At 38.6% G+C, this 20071-nt stretch overlaps 1 protein-coding gene across 2 annotated transcripts in view; it reads right to left on the bottom strand.

Annotated features, from left to right (window-relative positions):
- RPS6KA2 (ribosomal protein S6 kinase A2) overlaps positions 1–19226 on the bottom strand; it is a 216835-nt gene extending 197609 nt beyond the window's left edge. Inside the window, exon 1 of one of the 2 annotated variants that reach the window (XM_015858006.3) lies at positions 19063–19226. In XM_015858006.3, coding sequence (XP_015713492.1) covers positions 19063–19110 — 48 coding nt within the window. In that variant the 5' untranslated portion in view covers positions 19111–19226. Of the gene's footprint in view, positions 1–8340; positions 8449–19062 lie in introns of those variants that run through there. The other variant, XM_085543446.1, reaches the window with a different exon arrangement.
- Between the last annotated feature and the right edge of the window lie 845 nt (positions 19227–20071).

Genomic DNA, 20071 nt, shown 5'->3' with positions numbered 1-20071 from the left:
TTCCATTTTTTGAGCAGCTCTTCTGACCTGGCAAAAAAGAACATTTAAAAACAAACAGAAAATCCAGAAAAAAGTCCGCAACATATTGAGAAAGAGACTTTAATTTTTTCTGCCCATATTCATTTGCCAGGTATTTGTTTAAGGCCATTAAGCCTAGGAAAAGGTTTATTATTCTTTCTTGAACATTTCTAGTATTTGGCAAAGTAAAAGCCTTGTACTGACTGAGGCCATCAGGTAAGCCACTACTCATCCCATGTGTTGTGATCTAATCAGGAGAAGCACTAGCATGCTCCTTAGTCTTGTTCATAGAGCCTCTACCCAGTGTTCAAAACCCAGCTTAAACATGCTGGCCTGCACTGATGCTAACAGCTCCAATAGGTACAAGGCAGAGCAGAACCTGGCCTGTAATCTCCTTTGCTCCCTGTATTTGAAAAATCATCTCCTTCTCTGGATGAAGACAATTGCATGAGTGCAACTTGTTATGCACAGCATGCATCCAACACTCTACAGCACCATGGGGCGGACAAGGCTATTTATCAACTCAGGCCCTCTGAAATTGATGGGTTCTTCAGGTATCTTAAGAATATTCTCATAAATTTGATTCAGTGGATAGTACTGAATCAAAATCTCTCTGGCAATATACTGGTGTTATACAAAAACTACTGGTGTTGTTTTGTTGCTGTTGTTTGGATTTTTTCCCCGAGAAAGAAGGCACTTGAGTAAGGCATTAGAATAAAGCTATGGAGAAAGGCAGCTATTCAAAACGTTCATTTTATGTTCTTCAACTATTTAATAGCTTGCCATATATATTAAAACAGCAGTGCTCAACAGCATCAAAAGAAAAAGAAATGTTGTTCGTTATTTTCCTAAAAAAAAAAAAAATAAAATAAAAAAAAATTGACTACTTTTTACTCAAAAAATCCACGTAATTATTCCAAAGAAGACATTTAGGGGGTTAAAATTACAACCCCCTATCGTCTTCTTGAGTTGTCCTCTTACAGACTTGATGATCTGTGTTTAGTAGATGTAAATTAACTACAAAGCATGAGATATGAGCAACCAGCATGAAAAAAATACCATTGTTTTGGCTTACAGAAAATAAAGATGAGGTGAAAGCTTGTGATTAATGCAGTCTGAGGCAAAAACTAATTTTTCAATTGTGCAGCTGCACAGTTAATGTAAGAGAAAAGCCCAGGTTTGTTTATAAAGGAGTAATAAAATCATTACAGCGTAACAACAACAGAAAGAAATAGCAACATTAACAATGAAAGCTGAGGGCCAAAGAATCTCATTTTTGTACCCGAAGTCATGTTGCTGCCTTGAAAATGTTGTTAAATTGTGCATTCAGGTAGAAATCTAAAGATACCTATCCCCTTATCAAATGCTTTTACAGAGAAACTGTGACTTTCAAATAGGAGCAAGTTTCTGAGGAGAAAAGAGGGTGTGTAAATAAAACCTGACTGGCCTCATGCCCTGGTCTCTCATGCCCAAGTTGCATCTTCTACTTGTTACTGAAGGAAAAACATAATCTGGTTATTACATTATACACGCTTATTTTTTTAGCATCTCTAACACAAAATCATTCTAGAAGGACAGAATGGCAAATTTTATTTTCTGATTGAAATGAATAGAAAATACAAAATAAAAATTATTACGCATTACCTCTTTCTCAAAGCCTATAGAAGACAAATAACAAGAAAATGAGTCTAAATCAACTAATCCATCCACAAAGGAATTAATGTTGTTTCAGCACTTCCCCATAAAGAACTTCTTAACTCTGTGAAAAGCTGATTCTCTTGGCAGCCAAATGATCTGATGCCAAAACTTTCAAAGCAATGAGGCAGCATAGAAATTCATAGTTTATATTTTGGCTGCTCATACATAGCACGGAGTATCAGGCTGAAATATACAAAGTCACAGAATAAACAATAGCAGAAAAGGCCTCTGCATACACGTGGTTCCTCCACCTTCCCAAGAATATTCTCAGTATAGCCATAAGTACAACTAGAAAACATGCTGGAAAAAGGGCTCTCAGGAAACTGATGGATTCTACTGTATATTTAAAATAAGCACATGGACTTTGGTTATTATATTTGTGTGTTTCAGTAGCTCTAAAGTTTGAAGTGAGAAATATTTACCTTTTCCTATAATATCTCCATTGTTGGGAATTCAAGCCCATGTGTCTTTTCATCTGAAATACCTGGGGTAGCCAAGTGCCGTGTTTCTTAATGTTTACTCAGCACTCTGCTAGCCTAATACTTTTGAAAGAGAAAGTTCCCCATCGAAAAAAAAAAAAAAATGTTTTTCAAAATAAGTAATAAAGAAAAAAACAGTGCTTTACTGTAGGTGTGTTCTAAGCAAGCAGGAACATGGAACTGGAAGTTCCACCGTGTGCTCTTCTGATGGAGGTTGATGAACTCTTGGAAGAAAAGGATGGGAAACAAATATGAAATTGAAAAGGGGAAGCTGTCAATCTCCCCACAGCAAAACACCATGCTGTAAAGCACTCATCACTTGCAGAGTGACAGTGCAGCAATTCCACAAGAACTTCATCTGCAGATGAAGAAATCCAGGACAGAGAAAAAGGGAGAACTGTGTAAAGCTGTCAGCTGGAACTCAGTCCTATAAAACTGACAAGAGAAACAATTCAGCTGGGACTTCTTTCATCAGTTTGCAGGGCTCAGCTTTGCTGCAGGAGGGGAGATCAAGTCCATGGGGCTTGGAAATAAGATTTAGTCTACACAACATCTTCAAAAATAAATAAAAATATTAACATCCCAATAAAGTATATATCATCAGAAAACCATATTTTCCTGTACATTAAAAAATAAAAAGAAACAGAAACCAAGTTGAACTGTTAGTGTGTGGGTTTCCTCCCAGCAGCACGTTGAGGATTTCTTACAGCATTTAGTGTCTGGCACTCAAATTAAGTCATGGCTAAAGCTTGCCAATAGCTAGCAAATCAAGATTCGTTTTTAATTACTAGTCAGTAAGAGATCTGCATCAGCAGAACAAACTATTTTCTTGATATACAGCAAGTTATCTAAACAGTGTTATGGGGACAAATTAAGAGAGAAGATGTTACCATGCCAGGAGATCATAAGCTGACACTGTTTTATTTTGATTTTATGCATCAAAGCATATATCACTACTTTGGACATGACAATTATTTCCTGTCCCCTCCACATTACACTTTACATTAGCTGGTTATTAACTCAGTTTAGAAAACAGTCTACCTATGCAATACCTCCAGACCTGCACAGATGTATTACATATTATTTTCCACAAATAACATCTTTCACACAAATCTCATAGCACACTTCAATCAAGTTTTATTCATTGTACATTATCTATCTGATGGCCTAGATCCCCAGCAGCAATATGTCAATGTCAATTTTTTTTATTTACTCAAGTTGAAGATTGCATGTACGTGAACATTTTCACTCCAGCTGCTGCACTGCCATTTCTGAAGTGGAAAATTGTAGAGCGTTTGGCTATCTTCTGAACTACTCAGCTCTAGTAACTGAAAAATGCTATACCAAAATAAATTGAGTCAGTCTACATCATTACACACATGAACAATGCAGAAAGCAATCCATATACTTTATCTTGTACAATACAAACTAGCTGCTGAAAAAGAAGACCAGAGTATACAGTTAATGAGGGTACAGATATTTCTGCCCAAGTTGGCCAGCAGAATACAGAAACAAGTACTAAATTGCTAAGAAAAGCAGGATCCTCTAATTATATCGTTGCATTCACTCCCTGAGATTATAAAACTCCAATTCTACTGCCCCCGTGGCTATGCCTACAGTTGCATTTTATTTAAGAGTACTAATGAGATTATGAAGCAAATCATCCATGATAATGCACTTTGGTTGGAATCACCTAATGATTTTGGTGCATATATATTATATTCCTTCAGACAAAGTGTATCCATCAACTGGGATGGAATTATTTTCTTCAGAGTGTCTCGCATGATGCTGTTTTGGTTCTACAAGAAAAACAACGTTCATAACACACCAAAGGTTATAGTTGCCGTGAAGCAGCGCTATACTGAGCTAAATCCATTCTCAGTGAAGGGCCCAAGGTGCTGGAAGGGAAAAGGAAGCAGCAGAAGCTCATCTCTTCCTCTTTTGCTGCTCAGGGGACTAGCTAGGGGGTGGTGAGAACTTGCTTATGCATCACTTGTTAGGTACATTTTTAAAAATATATTTATATAGTCATAATTGTATATAAATACATATGTATTTATGTATATAGTCATAACTACTATCTTCTTCCTTTTTCTCTTAGTAAATAACTTCATCTCAACCCGTGAGTTTAACTTTTTTTCACCCCCAGTTGTCTTCTCCATCCCATTGGGAAAGACGAGGGACTGAGCAAATGACTGTGTGGTGCTCAGTCACCTGCCAGGTTAAACCATAACAGAAAGCTAAAAAAAAAGTAGTCTCTTCTCCAGCCATGCACAATTCAATCTCTAAACAGAATGCAAGTGTCTAAACAAGTGACTGGTCTTTTGGATCATACTAAAACCACTGCTTTCCTTTGGTAGCTATCTTGAATTTCATATAGAAGTAAATCCAAAGGTCCAAGCACTGCACAAATCTGAATGCCGTTTCTTTCACAAAGAGATTTAGTTGTACAAAACCATTACTGTCGGTTGGAGAAAACATCCAGAAAAACTATTTAGGTCTTTAACTCCTGTGTCCAACATTAACCCTGAAACTAAGAGTTGTTAAATAGAGTGATAACTACAAGATCATTTTGCATGGCCATCCTTTTAAAAAGTTTGCATAAATTAGGTCATCTTGCACTTATTTTATCTGCTACCTGTAATAGATGATTCAATTCCTGGACGTTTACTCAGCAAATATTTAATACTATTGGTTATCCATTAAATACACAAAAGCATTGCTTAACCTTTAATGAGCTCAGCAATACGCTTGGAAAGCTTGTCATTAGCTCTGACCATTAACACTTCAAAACCCACTAACATCTCTATACATCACAAACCCAAGGTCAGAGGGGTTAATAAAGTATAGTTAAAAGTGCTGATAATTCACAATTGGGAAAGAAGAGAAGCCTTCCAATGGGAGTAGTGGAGTAAGCTAATAGAAAAAGCATAGTTGAGATATACAAGACACATTATTTTGCAGACATGTGGGCTAAGTGGGTACAGGAATAACCTTTGGAATATGTTGTAAGAGTTGTGATCACACATTTTGGGACATCTCACTTCTCTGACTTTACCAGCCACTGTTACTTAGGAAATGGATTACTAAATGGACTTCTAAATTCAGGAAAGCTGGTCATTACAGTATCTCTCTGGGCACTGTGACTGTGTTTTATCATCCAATTTTTAAAGGCATCCCTTTTGCCCCCAGTTAAGATATTAAATTATGCAAAGGATGCACTATGACCTTTCCTGTGAAAATTATGAGACTTGCTCATTAAGAATGCAGAACATCAAAGCTAAGTATTTTTTACTATATCTCCCATATCATCACTTGCTTCTAATCTTCCTCTTTTTTCACTTAGCTATACAAAAACAGGCACCTCCAAAGAGATTAAACTCGTGTGTTTTGTGGGCAAGAAAAAAGATGGGTCATCTCATAAGAAAATGCAGCATTCAGAGCAACTATTAACTGAAATAACTGACATTCAGATGCAAGAAGCACATTCCTTCTTCATTTTTGAAATAATAAAATCATACAGACTTAGAAGCTTCTCTGCCTTTGATGTTATACCCTGCAGGTCTCTACAAGATGGTGGTTTGAGATTGGCCTAGATCAAAACAGTTTAAAATACGTCCAAATGCTGTAGAAAGCAACAGTGACCAGTCAATAGAAAAAAAACCATCCTAAATCACTAGTTCAGTGTTAAAGAAAGGCACACAAAAACTCATAGACTGCAAGAAACGTAGAAAGATTTTTGTGTTGTTCCTCCCTACCACCTCCCCCCCCCCCCCACACACACACAAGTTTAGTGAGTGCAGTGATTAATACCACTGGCTATTATCGGTACAATTCCTAATCTTTTCCGACAGATTAGAAGTTATGAGAAAAAATCCTTACATCAGGTGGTTCAGCAACCTGCAAGAGCCATTACAAGTCATTCACATATGTTTTTTGATTGCTGCTCTGTTTTCTCAGAAAGACATTATAATTTGGTATTTTATTAAGATCTTAGTTACCTCCATAAGCTTTTACTTACATACATTTAAATTATAATTATTTATTTATAATTATTTAATCTAGTGTAACTATATAAACTCAAATGAGACCCAAAATGAGACAACAGTTAAAGTACCATTTAATTATATATATATATATAGCTATATATATAAATAAAAGGTATATATATATATGAATATTTATTTATATATTTACCTATCTATATATATACCTATATATATAGGTAAAAATTTCAGGATTTCTCATTATCACTTGTCGGGGCAGCTGGGAACAACAATGCATTAATTTGTTTTAGTATTAGTTTTGCTTCCCTATTAGCCCCCAGCCTCGCAACCCCCAAACCAGCTAAACCATTCATGCCTCCTCTCATCATTGATGATGCAGTCAGGTGGATTTAACATCACACCATCTGTCTGTCTGAACAAGTTGTAGTTGTAAAGCTGCTAAAGCTTAGAGGAGCTATTTGCACAGAAATCAGGGCCGCAAAGAGTAAATAAAAGCTTATGAAGCTAAACAATAAACAAAGCTGCCTTTCAATTAAACTGTATTCCTGGTGAAGTGTGTGTGATTATACCTGTAAGGATACTTTCCCTGCATCTAATCCTACCTCATTTTCCAGCTCCACAGATTCAAGATAGCTCTGATGTGCATATCCATCTTTAAAGAAAACAGAAATTGATTCATTTTAAATGTAAACTTTGGTAAAGGAAGAAGAAAGAGTGTGTTGATCAGGAAAGACCAATTTCTGTAGTTGTTATTAGGTCTTTTAGCTTCTCATTCAGTCTCCTAACTTCCAGCTGAGAATCTGGAATTTTTCACTTGCTTGTCTTGAAACATATTTCTAAGTGGTGGGGAAAACAGAAAAGGAATGGAATGAGATGAGATCATAGTAGGACAAATGTTCTTTCAAGGAGATAAAGTATTATTAATCTTCAATTTCCAATAGTTTTGGTAAAGAATATTAAGATTGAAGTAAACAGCCCCAGCACACTATTCGTAAATAACATGAGGGTGTTGTTTCTTCCCAGCAAGTCAGCAACCTTCTTGTTGTCTTTTTCCATTGTTGACCAAATACAACCTGTCTTTGGAATATTTGGAAAAGCACGTTTGCATTTATTTATTTATTTATTTATTTAACACTGTAATATGGAACCGTTTCTTGACAAAACCTAAGGAAGAGGGTAGGAACAAAGAGAGCACTTCCAAGTTTCACAACACTCTATACTTCAGTATGTGTGAAGAAATAAGAAAATGACATGCAATGGAGTTTCTGAAAGCGACCAGTGGAGTTCGAGCAATCTACAAGGCTAAATATTGTGCTTATGGCCATACACTGCACATATCAGTTTGGTGCTGCTTCAGAGGATTATCTACAATCACAGAGATTAGTGGGGTTTTAAAAGGAATTAAGGGATTTGATATGTTTTTTGTACTCATCATTCTGTTCAATTCGCTTAATGTGAAACATTATCCCATTGCTGACCTCCACTGTTTGCAGCAATGGGTCACTTTCAGTCTACACTTCAGTCATTTGCGAAAGGTGTATAATCTTTAGACACTCTCTCACTCATCATGAAAGGTGCAAATCTGAAGATTCTCCAAACGATGCAAACAGAATCAGTTATTCTATCTTATCCTATTTAAGTTACTATACTGCAGTTTACATAAAGTAAACTCCGCTTTGCCAGACTTCAGTGGTACAAAAAATTATGCCAGTCTCAATCTAATAACACTTTGAATACTGTAATCTTTGTCCCAAGTTCTTTTTCCACATCTATGACACTGCTCAAATTTGAGTACACAACACAGTGGGTTGCCCCCCACCCCCCCCACAAGCTTCTCTCCAGAAACGTAAGAGGAAAATTAAAAATCATCACTCATCTGTAAATACTAGATTCCCAAATCGGCTTTTGTAGGATTCCAGTCTAAACTTCTTAATTAAAATACAAGTATACAGATCCTTCTACAGTGACGCATGTTGGGAGGGTGTGTAAAGCAATAGCGAGCAGAAGCTTCAACTTTCCCCCTCCTTCAGTTGTGTTCTGCCTGGGCCTCTTCCTCCGAGCAAGGAGAGCTCACTATCACAGGGCTGCAGGAATGATCAGTCACCTTCTTTCAACAATTTAGAAATGCTCCCTCCTACCTTCCTTCTCCCACTGATCTTGTGTGGACTCCCATGGTTTGCCTTGTTGCAAAGTTGATTTCCCTGAACTCTAGCTGTTTCCATAGGAGACATTTCTGCCCAGAGAACTGGAGCTAGGAGTTTCCTCCCTCATGTTCCCTTGACATACGTACACAAGAGTCATGAGTTTGCTTTGAGGCCAGCTTCCCCAACGGCATTAGGTCACTGTGTCCCATGCTGCCATGGAAACCCTGTCCAAAACCAAATCTACAGCATGTTTTATTCAGCACACTGTTTACATTCTGCTCCCTTAACTGGTAGCCCATGAAACTGGTTACTAATGCAATCTCATTTGAGGAATCATCTTCTATTCTGTTTCAACTGCTCTCCCAACGATAGGCATTGAACTGCAGAGCAGATTTCATACAGGCACACACAAAGCATACCGAGTAACTTCTATTCACGACTACCGATAGTGATTAGGTGAGGCTTTAACAGGTAAACAAGACGCTTTTCTGGTATGAGTACTGGCATGCAGTTTCAGACCTGAGGACTATATATGTCCTCTTCAGAAGCAGAGATAAGCACTGTGAAGTCTAAAGGGAGAGGTGATAAAACACTCACCACTGCTGCCACCAAATAACATGTCTTGTGAAGCTTCTATCAACCATTTTCCAAATCTCTCCATGGTATTTACGTTAAGATTTCATTACTAAACTGAACCTATGTCTTCCAACCAAAAGATGATGGCATAAAAACGTTTTAAACGCATTTTTGAAAACCTTAATGTTCAACAACTTTGGCATGTTTTCTCAGTTTCAGTTTCCTAGTGCCTGATGGAAAGGCATCAAATTTCACAATCTTTTCTAAGCTTTTTAATAGACTTGACAAGAACAAGCTGGACCTTATTGTACAATGAAGATACGAAAGCCATTGGTAAACATCATTTTTTTAGTGGAACACTTGCAAGCAAGTACTAGATGTAAGCCTGTTTAGAGTAACCAATTATTATCTGCATTAGTTGACCGCTTGCTCTAACAAACGATGTTCAGCATTAGGAGAACAATAGCAGCAAATTCTCAGTGCAGAAGCTAGAGAAAATCATAGGTCTATTAGCCTGGATTTACTCAAGTGTGCAACAAGTGCAGCTGCATAACCACTTCTAGAAGCAGGGCTTGTCTTTCAATCAAGATGATTGCTTTCTGCACTTGAATTTCTCTTTTTCATTACAATCAGATGATAAGTTGAAGAGTTCAGATACAACTTCTAAGAGAATGAGGTTATTTTAAATGTCCTTTTGATGTAAAATGTGTAGTATGTAAATGTTAACCCAGGAGACCACAAAAGGCACATTCTGTTCCAGCATGAAACTGAAAGGCAAAAGATCAAGACAAAGAAAACAACTTTCTTGCATTTATCACCTTCGTCTTCTGCATGTTCTCTTTTTTACCAAAAAGTCCCTTGCTATAGCATCCTCAGCTATTTTACACAGGTTTTATGTCATTTGATAAATACTGCAGTTCATTATTACCTTAAAAGACAAAGTAACAGAACAGTCTTTTGTAAAATCTACGATGCTGAAAAAACTATGGATTCTGAGAAAACTGAAGTTTTTGTGACAGACTTTTTCCCCCAGTCTCCCTCTCTCCACTTCTGTTACTGCTGTTCAGTCTTTCCTTCATCTATGAAGGGGAAGTCATTTTCATAACTGGATATTGTTGCCCAGATTCCCCAAGCTGTTGGTAATCCCAAATAAATAAGCATATTTGCATTTGTAAGGTGATTCAGACAAATCAGTACCAGAAGTCTGATTCCCAGTGTCCAGTCCTCCCTGCTCACAATATTTCTTACGAATGCACGCATAAATAGGTGCAAGGTTGTGGCAATGCTCAGCACTTCAAACTGAAATGCACTTCAGCTTTTCTAATACTTTTATAAATGGCTCATTTTTCCCTGCACAACCATGCACCTTCTAACACCTTCTGTTAAAGAAAATCTGCTATTCCCTGAAGCAATATAAAAGGTGAGATTTAAATAAATAAATAAATAAATAAATAATTCTAACCAGTTTTCCTTTCATTTACCATAGCTGCTAGGTTTGTACTAAGATGACTTTCTTCCCCACCAAGCTCACAAGTGAGACACAGCAGATGCCCTCATACATAAACTCGTTCGTTGAGAGGGCTGTGAGATCACCTTGATTTTCAGAGCTTAACAATGCATCCTGTTAAGACTCCCAGAGATATTTCCCCTGAGATTAAACTTAAGTATGAATTCGTTTTCCTTTTTATTAAAAATATTAAACAAAAGCTAGAATGCCTCTACCAGTTTCCTCAGTCATATCGATCTACACAAACACACCTTTATTTTCTAGATTAACAGATGGCTTGTATTTAAGTAGATAAGGCTTTCTTTCATCCTTCAGACAAGGGGGAAATGTTCAATTATCTAGCAGCACAGGGTAGGAAAAGGAGAATAAAAGGGAATGAGATCTTATTAACATCCTGCTGAAAAACAAACAACAACAAAACACAAATGATTTCCTTTCTGCATCAACCTTCCAAAAAAACTGGCTGCAAGATGTTGGGCACTAGAGCTAATAAAACTAGTCACATGTTTCCATAGAGCATATTCTGCTTTTATACCCAACAGCACCCAGCCTCCCTCTTCATTAGGCCATTTACCTCCTAGGAAGCTGTCCTTAAAGGCAAAGGAGCAAAACAAAGCTGGCTACTCTTAAAGGATGCCTTTTTGAGAGCACAAGAGGTCTACATCCATCAGAATACGAAAGCAGACGGTCCTGGGCAGCCTGGTCTAATACAGGTCTGGAGGTTAGTAGCCCTGCCTGTGGCAAGGGGCTGTTACTCAATGACCTTTGGTGTCCCTTCTAACCCAAGCCATTCCATGATTTTATGATCTCACAATAGACTTCCTTGGGATTACTGCTTGCATGTAGACCTAACAACAAACCCATTTCTTTAATAGAGTGTTGCTGAAGATTTAACACAGGCATCTCATCATCCTACATCTCTGAAGACATCTTAAGTTATCTTTAGTTTTAGAAATATACGGTTAGAGCTGCACAGTACATTTGTAGCAAGTATTAAATCTTCACTTATATACTAGGTTACAAGTGTACTGTGAGTAATGATTTTTACTGTGTTTGATAGAACATTAATCTGCTTGAGACAGAAAATCAGAGAGCCACAGATGAAATACAGACAAGCCCACAGGACAGCTTAAAATGAAGATGTATCTTAGAGCTACTTTTTTCCTGTTAAATTAGTTGGCACTGAGCTGAGACAACCACTAGCATAAGGTAGGTGAAGCAATCTCTTTGCCTACACAACTGAAGTGTAGATATGTAATACTATTCTCGAGAAAACACAGTATATACATTTCCTCTAAGACTCACCCAATTTTGTAGCCTGCATCAAATTTGAAATAGATTAAAAAAACACAAGCAAAGGAAGAAATAGTTAAATCTGTGTGATACCTGGAAACACGCCAGAAGCAACCTTATTTGCATGTCTCATACCTTCATTTATATAGTAGCACCAGAACTTGTTGATAATAGATCAGTGCCAAGCTCGCACCTTTTACTTCTTGAGAGTTTCAAAACAGAAAGCTCATATGTTTCTGCCTTTTAAAAATAATCATTAAAGGTCAGAAGTAGCTGCTGAAAAGGAGATTGTGTATCACTCCAGAAAGCTACAAAAGCTGGCACATGTCAGTGCTAATGCTGGACTCAGAACAGCAAGCAAATAATGCAGCTACACATGAATTACAAGACCAGGAAGATCACATAGACCATAACTAATGCACAGATACTTGATGCCTGTTCTCAAAGGAACACAACTAAAGAAATGGAAGACCACATGAATTCAATTGAAAAGTCAGTGACCTATCACACCGGTAAAACAGGGGGAAAAAAAAAATATGAACCAGGCCAGAATGGCATTCAGGTTTCTCAAGCATTCTGCCTACAGGAAGAATCCTTTGTGCTGCAGCAGAAGGTGCACAGTATGCGTATTTTGCTGTTAGCTACAGTGCTGAATCCCAGATAGAGGTAACAGAAGTGGGAAACCACTTGAAAACAAGCTAAGAGTGAAGGGATCATGCTTGAGGACAGGGTACAATTTGAGGATTTAGCCAAGAGGATAAAGTCATTTAGGTGAAGAAAAAGGAGTTCCATTTTCCAAATGGCATCATTTGGATGTAGTAGAAGAAAATAGTGCAATAGACTTGGCAGTAAAATTATCATGCTCAGTGAAAAGTGTTTCCTTGGGGGAAAATAAGCAAAAACAGCAGTTTTAGAGAATGCCCTAGATTTATCTGGAGTACTGTGTCCAGGTCTGGAGTCCCCAATAGAAGATAGTGTCTTTCTGTTGGAGAGGGTCCAGAGGAGGGCCATAGAGATGACCAGAGGGCTGGAGCACCTCCCCTATGAAGACAGGCTGAAGGAGCTGGGCTTGTTCAGCATGGAGAAAAGAAGGCTGTGGGGTGACATAATTGCAGTTTTTCAGTACCTGAAGGGAGCCTGTAAACAGGAGGAGAGACAACTCTCTGAAATGGTAGATAACAGCAGGACAAGGGGAAATGGTCTTAAGTTGAAGGAGGGAAGATTTAGGTTGGGTATCGGGAAAGTTCTTTACTATGAGGTTGGTGAGGTGCTGGAAAAGGCTGCACAGAGAGGTTGTGGATGCCCCATCCCTGAAGGTGTTCAGGGACAGGTTGGATGGGGTCCTGGGCAGCCTGGTCTAGTACTAGATGTGGAGGCTGTCAGCCTTGCCTGCGGTGAGGGGGCTGGAGATTCATGAACCTGGAGGTCCCTTCCAAGCCAGGCCAGTCTGTAATCTGATAACGGTCATGCAGCACATCACAGAGCAAGGCTGTGCCATGCAACTAACCTGAGCAATCCTTTCCAAAAGTCACAATGGTTCTGTTATTTGACAGGTTTCTATCACTTCAGCATTTACCCCAGAAGACAGAGTAAATGGGTGTAGTTCAAGTCCAGAAGCATTTTTCAAGAGCCAGCAGAGTGCCAGTGGCAAGCACTTGCCTGCTGGCAAAAAACAGAGAGATACTGGGGGTGAGACCTTTTGTGAGCTGAAGGGATGAGTCACACAGTCTCTGTAGACAATCCACAGTGTCAAGAAGTGCATTAATAAAGAAGGGAGGAGAGAAACCTGTATTGTAATCTTTGCCTGTGTATTAGTTAGGATTCATATAAGCAATTTTATAAAAGGCCTATAGGTACATCTAAGGAGGTTGCTTTTCATTTGTTTAGAAAATATGTGAAGAAGAAAGCCTGCCAACATAAAACTATGACACAGCTCTACCAAGCCTTTTGACCCATGAAAGTAAAGCTGTTATTTAACCTCCTGTAATGGTTTTATTCATATGAAAAATTCAGGGAGTTTTCATATTATACTTAAATACATAACATACAAATCTATTCCACATAACTGCTGCTATTCAATCCATACCTCTCATTAGGAGTGCCCTGATGGTTTAAAAGGAACCTGTTTTCTGTTCCCTCAGGTAAAGGTAAAGTGCTTGGCTCATATTTGTTCCCTAACCTTGAAATGATTGCCATACCATGCATGGCAAATAAAACACCAAGAACTCCACCCAGACTGCATTGGCTCAAATTCATCATATACAATAAATTGTCAGTTGGGCTTAGACTTCATTTGCATGACACCTGCAATTCAGTTACACAACCCTTACGTAACAGTATCCATCCCAGTGACTGCAGTGGAAGTGCCAACATAGTGGTAGTGTATGAGTAGGACATTTTCATTTGTGCTCACAGAATTTGGCACAGCATTGCTCAAAATGCACTCAAATTGGAAAAAGAAAGAATCAAGGACATAGAACCCCAACAGCTCAATTTCAGTCTACTTCAGTGTGGTTGTTCTCACACCATCTCCATGAGCACCACCTTCTGTGGAATCTGCTGACGCATCCCCATCACAGAATTATGCTTCAGTTGCTCCTGTTTCTGCCAAATCAAGTCTATTTAGACTGAAGTCTTCCACATCGGAAGCCTGCCTTGGGCTCAATTCTTTCACAAACTTACAAGCTTGACAGGTTCAGCTATTTTAGGCAGCAAGGTGAGAAAGAAAGTATACACTTTGCTTAGTTCAAAAACAAACCCATCCCCAATTCCCTCAACTAAAACATCCCTTTGCAATTCTGACACTAATTCCTCCTGCATGGAGGTAGTACAAAACATAATGCCAAAAGATTATTTCGTAGCACTTATATCTTCTTAAAATAATCAAGGGATTTAAATGCAAAAGTGCCTTATAATATTCAACCTTAACACTGCTTTTATATGGAGATACAATTTTCATTTGTAATATGTTTCATTTGTAATTCTATGTAGATGCCTAGAATTAAACACACTCTACTGAAGCTACAGTAAAACTATCTTCACAAGTACATTTTTTCTTCTTAGTATCTCATGAAATCTAGGAGGTTCGTATGCTTGGAAAGCTTCCCTTACGATTTTTCCAAGCAGACTACTAACAAAACAAATAGCTGCATCCTCTACCACCCACAGCACAGGACCCAAAACTTCAGAGTCCTAATTGTTGCCTGTCTATGAGACATTCTCAGTGTCACACTTGCAATTGATGGACACATCTTTTTTATGTGTGCAGAAAGGAGTATAAAAGTTAGAGGTCTGAGCTGTTCTTGCTTGCAGCTTTTCCACTTAAACCCAGACAGGAACACATCCAGTTGCTTCCAATTTTGTTTCCTCTGAAAACAGCTGTTTTAAGGGCTCTTTGGACAATTTCTCTGAATGCCATCACTTACTCATGTGGGCATGCTTAGTCATTACTAGTTCTGAATTTTGAAGGATCTGAAGAATTATAAATAATCACATACTTCTAGAAGTGTAATTTTCAGACAACTTTCTTGCAAGAGAGACATCCATGTACTTACAGTCAAACGATGCATTTTTGCAAGAAATCCCTGTCACTGATTTACAACTGGAAGACAATGCAGCATCAGGGACAACTCTTGATGTAGACAAAGCAGGTGATTCCAAGAGAAGCAGACTGCTGTACATAGCAAATTAGTCTTTTTTCTTATCTTGCTTATGCCCAAGCCCTGCAAATAGCCAGGTGGATGCTGTTGCAATGCACAGATAAAGGAGCTGCCCAGATCCCTAATAATACAGACTGCCTTACAAGGGACAGCACATGATAAAGAAAACTATTAGACGTGTGAAGCATATTGCTTTATATTAAAATTAACACAAAAAGCATCATAAAGATTACAAATACCTTGCCCATGAGTATGACTCACATACATGTGAAGGTAAAGTCTAAAAGATCTGCTCTCTCTCAGATTCCTTTGGAGCTACGCAGTCTTTCATTCTTTTCTCTGCTTTCTATCAATGGCTCAGTCATATGTTCCCTTAGGACAGAAACTTCTGTTGGCAGTGATGGAGAAAAGGTAGGGAGATGTCACACAAACCACAAAAGAGTAATAACATTGCAGTTGTTTCCAATTAATTTTACACAGCTCCGAAAAAGAGTAACTAAGCCTTTTTTTAATGCTACAAGCATGTATTTGAATATATACAAATATGAACTTACAGCACCAGATCACTATAAATGACTTGTTTTGTTTTGCCTAAGTGCTTCTCTCCTGTTAACAGAGATAACATCTTGCTGTAGAGCAGCAAAGTTCAAAAATCACTCATTTTTAGTAAAATCTATTTTTCTACTAGAATAACATTCAAATCAATGTTTTCCACTCACTTCTTATTTCCCTACTGACTCAGTGAGATTATTAAATATAGGGATGCCAACCAAGTTCTGCTTGCAATCAAAGCTGCAATTATTTAGAACAAATAAATAAACAAAAGAAACAGACAACACATCTGATGTCCAAACAAATTGCCTTCAGAATTCCTGTTGGTTACATTCTCAGATGCTGCAGACAGTGTTAGATTTGTGCAGGTAGAAAGAAACTGGACTAACGCTTTAAGGTAAATAAAGAAGAAAAAAAGCAAAAAACCTACATTTTAGAAATAGGTGAGCTTGCAGATGAATTCAACAAAAGCTCTGACATCTTATAAATTTAATTAGTCTGATACAGCTCCACTGAATAATATTGTGAGCTTGAAATACACCATATTAACTTCTAGTGGAGGCGTACTTATACATTTCACACAAAACCATTAAGAGATTAACTCTGAAACTCTGCATGTACATAAAAATCACTCAATCATATGTAGCTACTGGTGTCCATACAATTAGTAATGTACATGGGATGTGAATTGCTTGCTTCTAAAGAGAAAGCTCTGATGGAGTCTAATTGCTGGAATCAATTTGCTGTCTCACACAGTCTCACAGTCTCGTGCGGGTTGGAAGGGACCTTAGAGATCATCAAGTCCAACCCCCGGGATTCAAGTCTCCTGTGTTGCAGTCATTGCTCAATAGATACTTTTGCCAAGAGGACACAGGACCATTCTAAGGCCTATTTATTTATGTGTTCTAAGGTAAAAGTAAATTAAATTCAGGGCATTCTTTTTTGTGCAAAGTTCCAAGCATGCTCTTTTAGCTACTTAAGTGCACAGAGATATTTGAACAATTATCAGGTAGGCAAGGACTCAGGTAGACTGCAGTACAGTTGCAATCACAAAAGCAAGAAAAGCGATATAGGTCCTTTTCTAAACTTTCATGAAAAAGACATTTCTGGGACAGTGGCTATGTAAGTAAAGGAAGCAATCATCAGCTGAACTACACATCTAACCAAAGGACACAAGCTTGAAAATGTGTTTAAAAAAAAACAGAACTTTCGATAATAGCTGTGGTCTGATCAAGCAGTCTGGGATGATGTGGCCTCTGATTCCCCTGACTTACAGCCCAAGATCAGAACGAGTCAAGATTCTGTCTTCATATGCTGATACACTCGCTTGATTCAGATGTATGCAAACATAGTCAGTGGTAGCAGAGAGCCATTTGCTTTGTGGTGCCTATATTTTCCAACATTTAGAAAAAGGTCCCTACAAACTGAGCGGGCACAGAACTTTTAGAAGCTTGAAACAGTCTCACAAATTCTCTTCCAGACATCACCACAAATCAAAACATGTTACTGAAAATTCTCCACCCCACTTCCAGGGAAAATAATGTGAACCATCACCACAGGTAAGTATGTGAATCCTCAGCATCTGTTGTATGGTACCATATAGATATTTTTTCACAATAGAGCATTTTCCTGCAAGACCCATTAGATTATCAATGCCCGACTGCTATTGGCATGTTAAACTACACTTATCTCCTTTTTGGTTTCACCCACCTTCACTTTATCACTTCAAATGACTGGCTCAGCAAGAACACGTGATTTCCAACAACTACACCAAGTTCAAATTTAGCATGGTTCGAAAGAATCAATCATTCTCTTACATTTCTACCCATGTTAATTGACTGGGGACTTCCAGTCCTGTATGCAAAAATTTAACAGAATGTCAACTGTTATGGTTCTATCACAGTGGAATGATGATCGCTTGATCAGGAACTGCCAGTGGTAAAAAACATTCTCTGGCAAAAGGGAAAATTGTCAGGTACCATAAGAAGCCCCAAAAGTTCAATTACATGCCTGTGCTGTCAGTGTTTAGGTGCTAGAAACCAACTCCAAAATAAGCAGTACAGCTAACTATCCGTAATCTTTCAAAGTGCCAAAATCAGTGAGCTACGTACCAGATCTAACCACCACAGGAACATGGCCATTGTCTTCATTCACACACTGTTAAAATTGTTTTTAGCTAAAACACAGCCAAATACTGAACTTTTGTTGAGAAGACAAGTCTATCAGTAGGAAATCCCATCATTTGAAATTGTATTTTGTGGTGAAAACATAGAACCTAGTTCATTATAGTTGAGGCGCCCCCATACTAAAAACTGAGATAAACCTCTAACAGTGTTTATGCAGTAGGGTTATCTGGAATGCAAACTGCATGGACAAGCAATGAAGAGAAGTAGGGACTGGAAGGAACACAATTAAGTATGTGTATTATCATAATTACAAGGTAGTGCTTGCATGTAGCCATAACAGCAACTTGAGATAAATCAGATATTCAGAAAATGCTATTTTGGACTGTCAGTCACTACAGCACTAAGTACCCAGATGGGTACAGTACCAAATAAAGTATGATCTAGAAGCAGTTTCAAACTACAACCCGAATAGTTTTGATCATAGTAGTATTCGAAAGCATAGCATGCTCACTGAGTTACAAGGCTATATTTGAAAACACTGTAAAAAACACAAATGTAAAAAATATACAGATACCTGCTTTCAATACCTTCCCCCAGCCCCCCAAAATAAGCATTGGTCACAATGAGCAGTATTTCCCTTGCACTGCAAATGAAACTTGGAGCACTAAAACTCAACCCAAGAGACTCAGAATATAGTGTCAAAAAACAAGGTTACAAGGCAGCACAGAAGGGCAGGGTGGCACAGCCTGTAACCTGTAATCAAGCTAGCTTGTGTAGCATGCTGTCCAAGTGCAGTTCTGATCATTTCCATCCTGTCCCAAACCACGAGCCAAGAAAACACGGCATCAAGAAAACAGCTTCAGGCATCTCATGGCAAAGGAGACACAAGGTTGAGCACACAAAAACAAGGCAACTGTCAAACTTTGTCATCAGTCTAATTTTGGAAGGCAAAGCAGGAAGCCAACATAAGGAAAGAAAAAAAGAAAAGAAAAAAGCATTTTACCTTTCTAAGAAAAAATTTCTGCAGTTTCTTGTGAGACAGCTTTATCATCTTATTTCAGCATTCAGGAGCGTGGTGCTGGTCAGACACTCCTAGACCTTGAGCCATTCTGCAGGGCTCTGGCACCTTCCTGCTTCTCTATTAACTTGCTGCAGCCAGCTTAGCTCAGCGCGTCACCAGGCACCAGCCCTGCCCAGCAGCAGATTAAAGGCAAGAGCTAGTCTGGATCCAATCTTTGACTCGACTCAGGAGCTGCGTGCAGATACGTAGCCCCAGCAGGAGCTAGGATGTGCTGGCAGCATGGGGAGAAATGGAACAGGTCTGAGGGCTGCCTCTTTCTCTGGAAAATATGCCAATTTACAAAAGATGCTTATCCAGTGGCAAAGATTTACAGGAAAAATGAAAGAGGTGTTCAAGAGCTCGGTGTCTGACTGCTCCTTTTAAACCCTGTGCTGGAGAGGGAAGGAGCTCAGCATTCAGAACTGAGAAGGCTACCCCGCACTGCCTGCTGTGCTCACTTTGCCACTGCGCACCTGTTAGTTGTGCAGGCTGCTGTGACTCATCCAGGATGGGGAAGTCTATCATTTGTTGGCTTTGCAGCCCTCAGAGATTTGCTTTCTCTGAATGGTTTTTAGAAAACCTGTACAAAGAAAACAAGGACTACACACAAAAGTGTTGTATACAGATACATGCAGAGGTTTTTATAGAGTGCACAAATGCTGAGATTGATTCAGTGGCATAGGAATCAGAGATCATGGGCATCACTGCCTCCCCCTTTGGGAACCTGCCAGAGGAGTTCACGTCCAGATTCAGAGGATGTGGGCTCAGCAGCACACCAACAATGATGCACTGCCTTCGTCAGTGGTAATCTATGATGCTGTATGAATGCTGTAGGACAGCCCGACCTAAAACAAAATGTCCATTCTCAAAAATGCCAATGGGATAATCCCTGCATTTAATGATTGAGCATACAATGAAGCAGCTAGTTGAATCAGAATTTAGTATTGACTTG

The sequence above is a fragment of the Coturnix japonica genome, chromosome 3, assembly GCF_054131305.1.
Source record: "Coturnix japonica strain WE chromosome 3, WE-NBRP24, whole genome shotgun sequence".
In the NCBI taxonomy this organism is placed as follows: domain Eukaryota; kingdom Metazoa; phylum Chordata; class Aves; order Galliformes; family Phasianidae; genus Coturnix; species Coturnix japonica.
The sequence above is the reverse complement of the archived record's forward strand: the minus strand, read 5'-3'. Positions and strand labels throughout refer to the sequence as shown.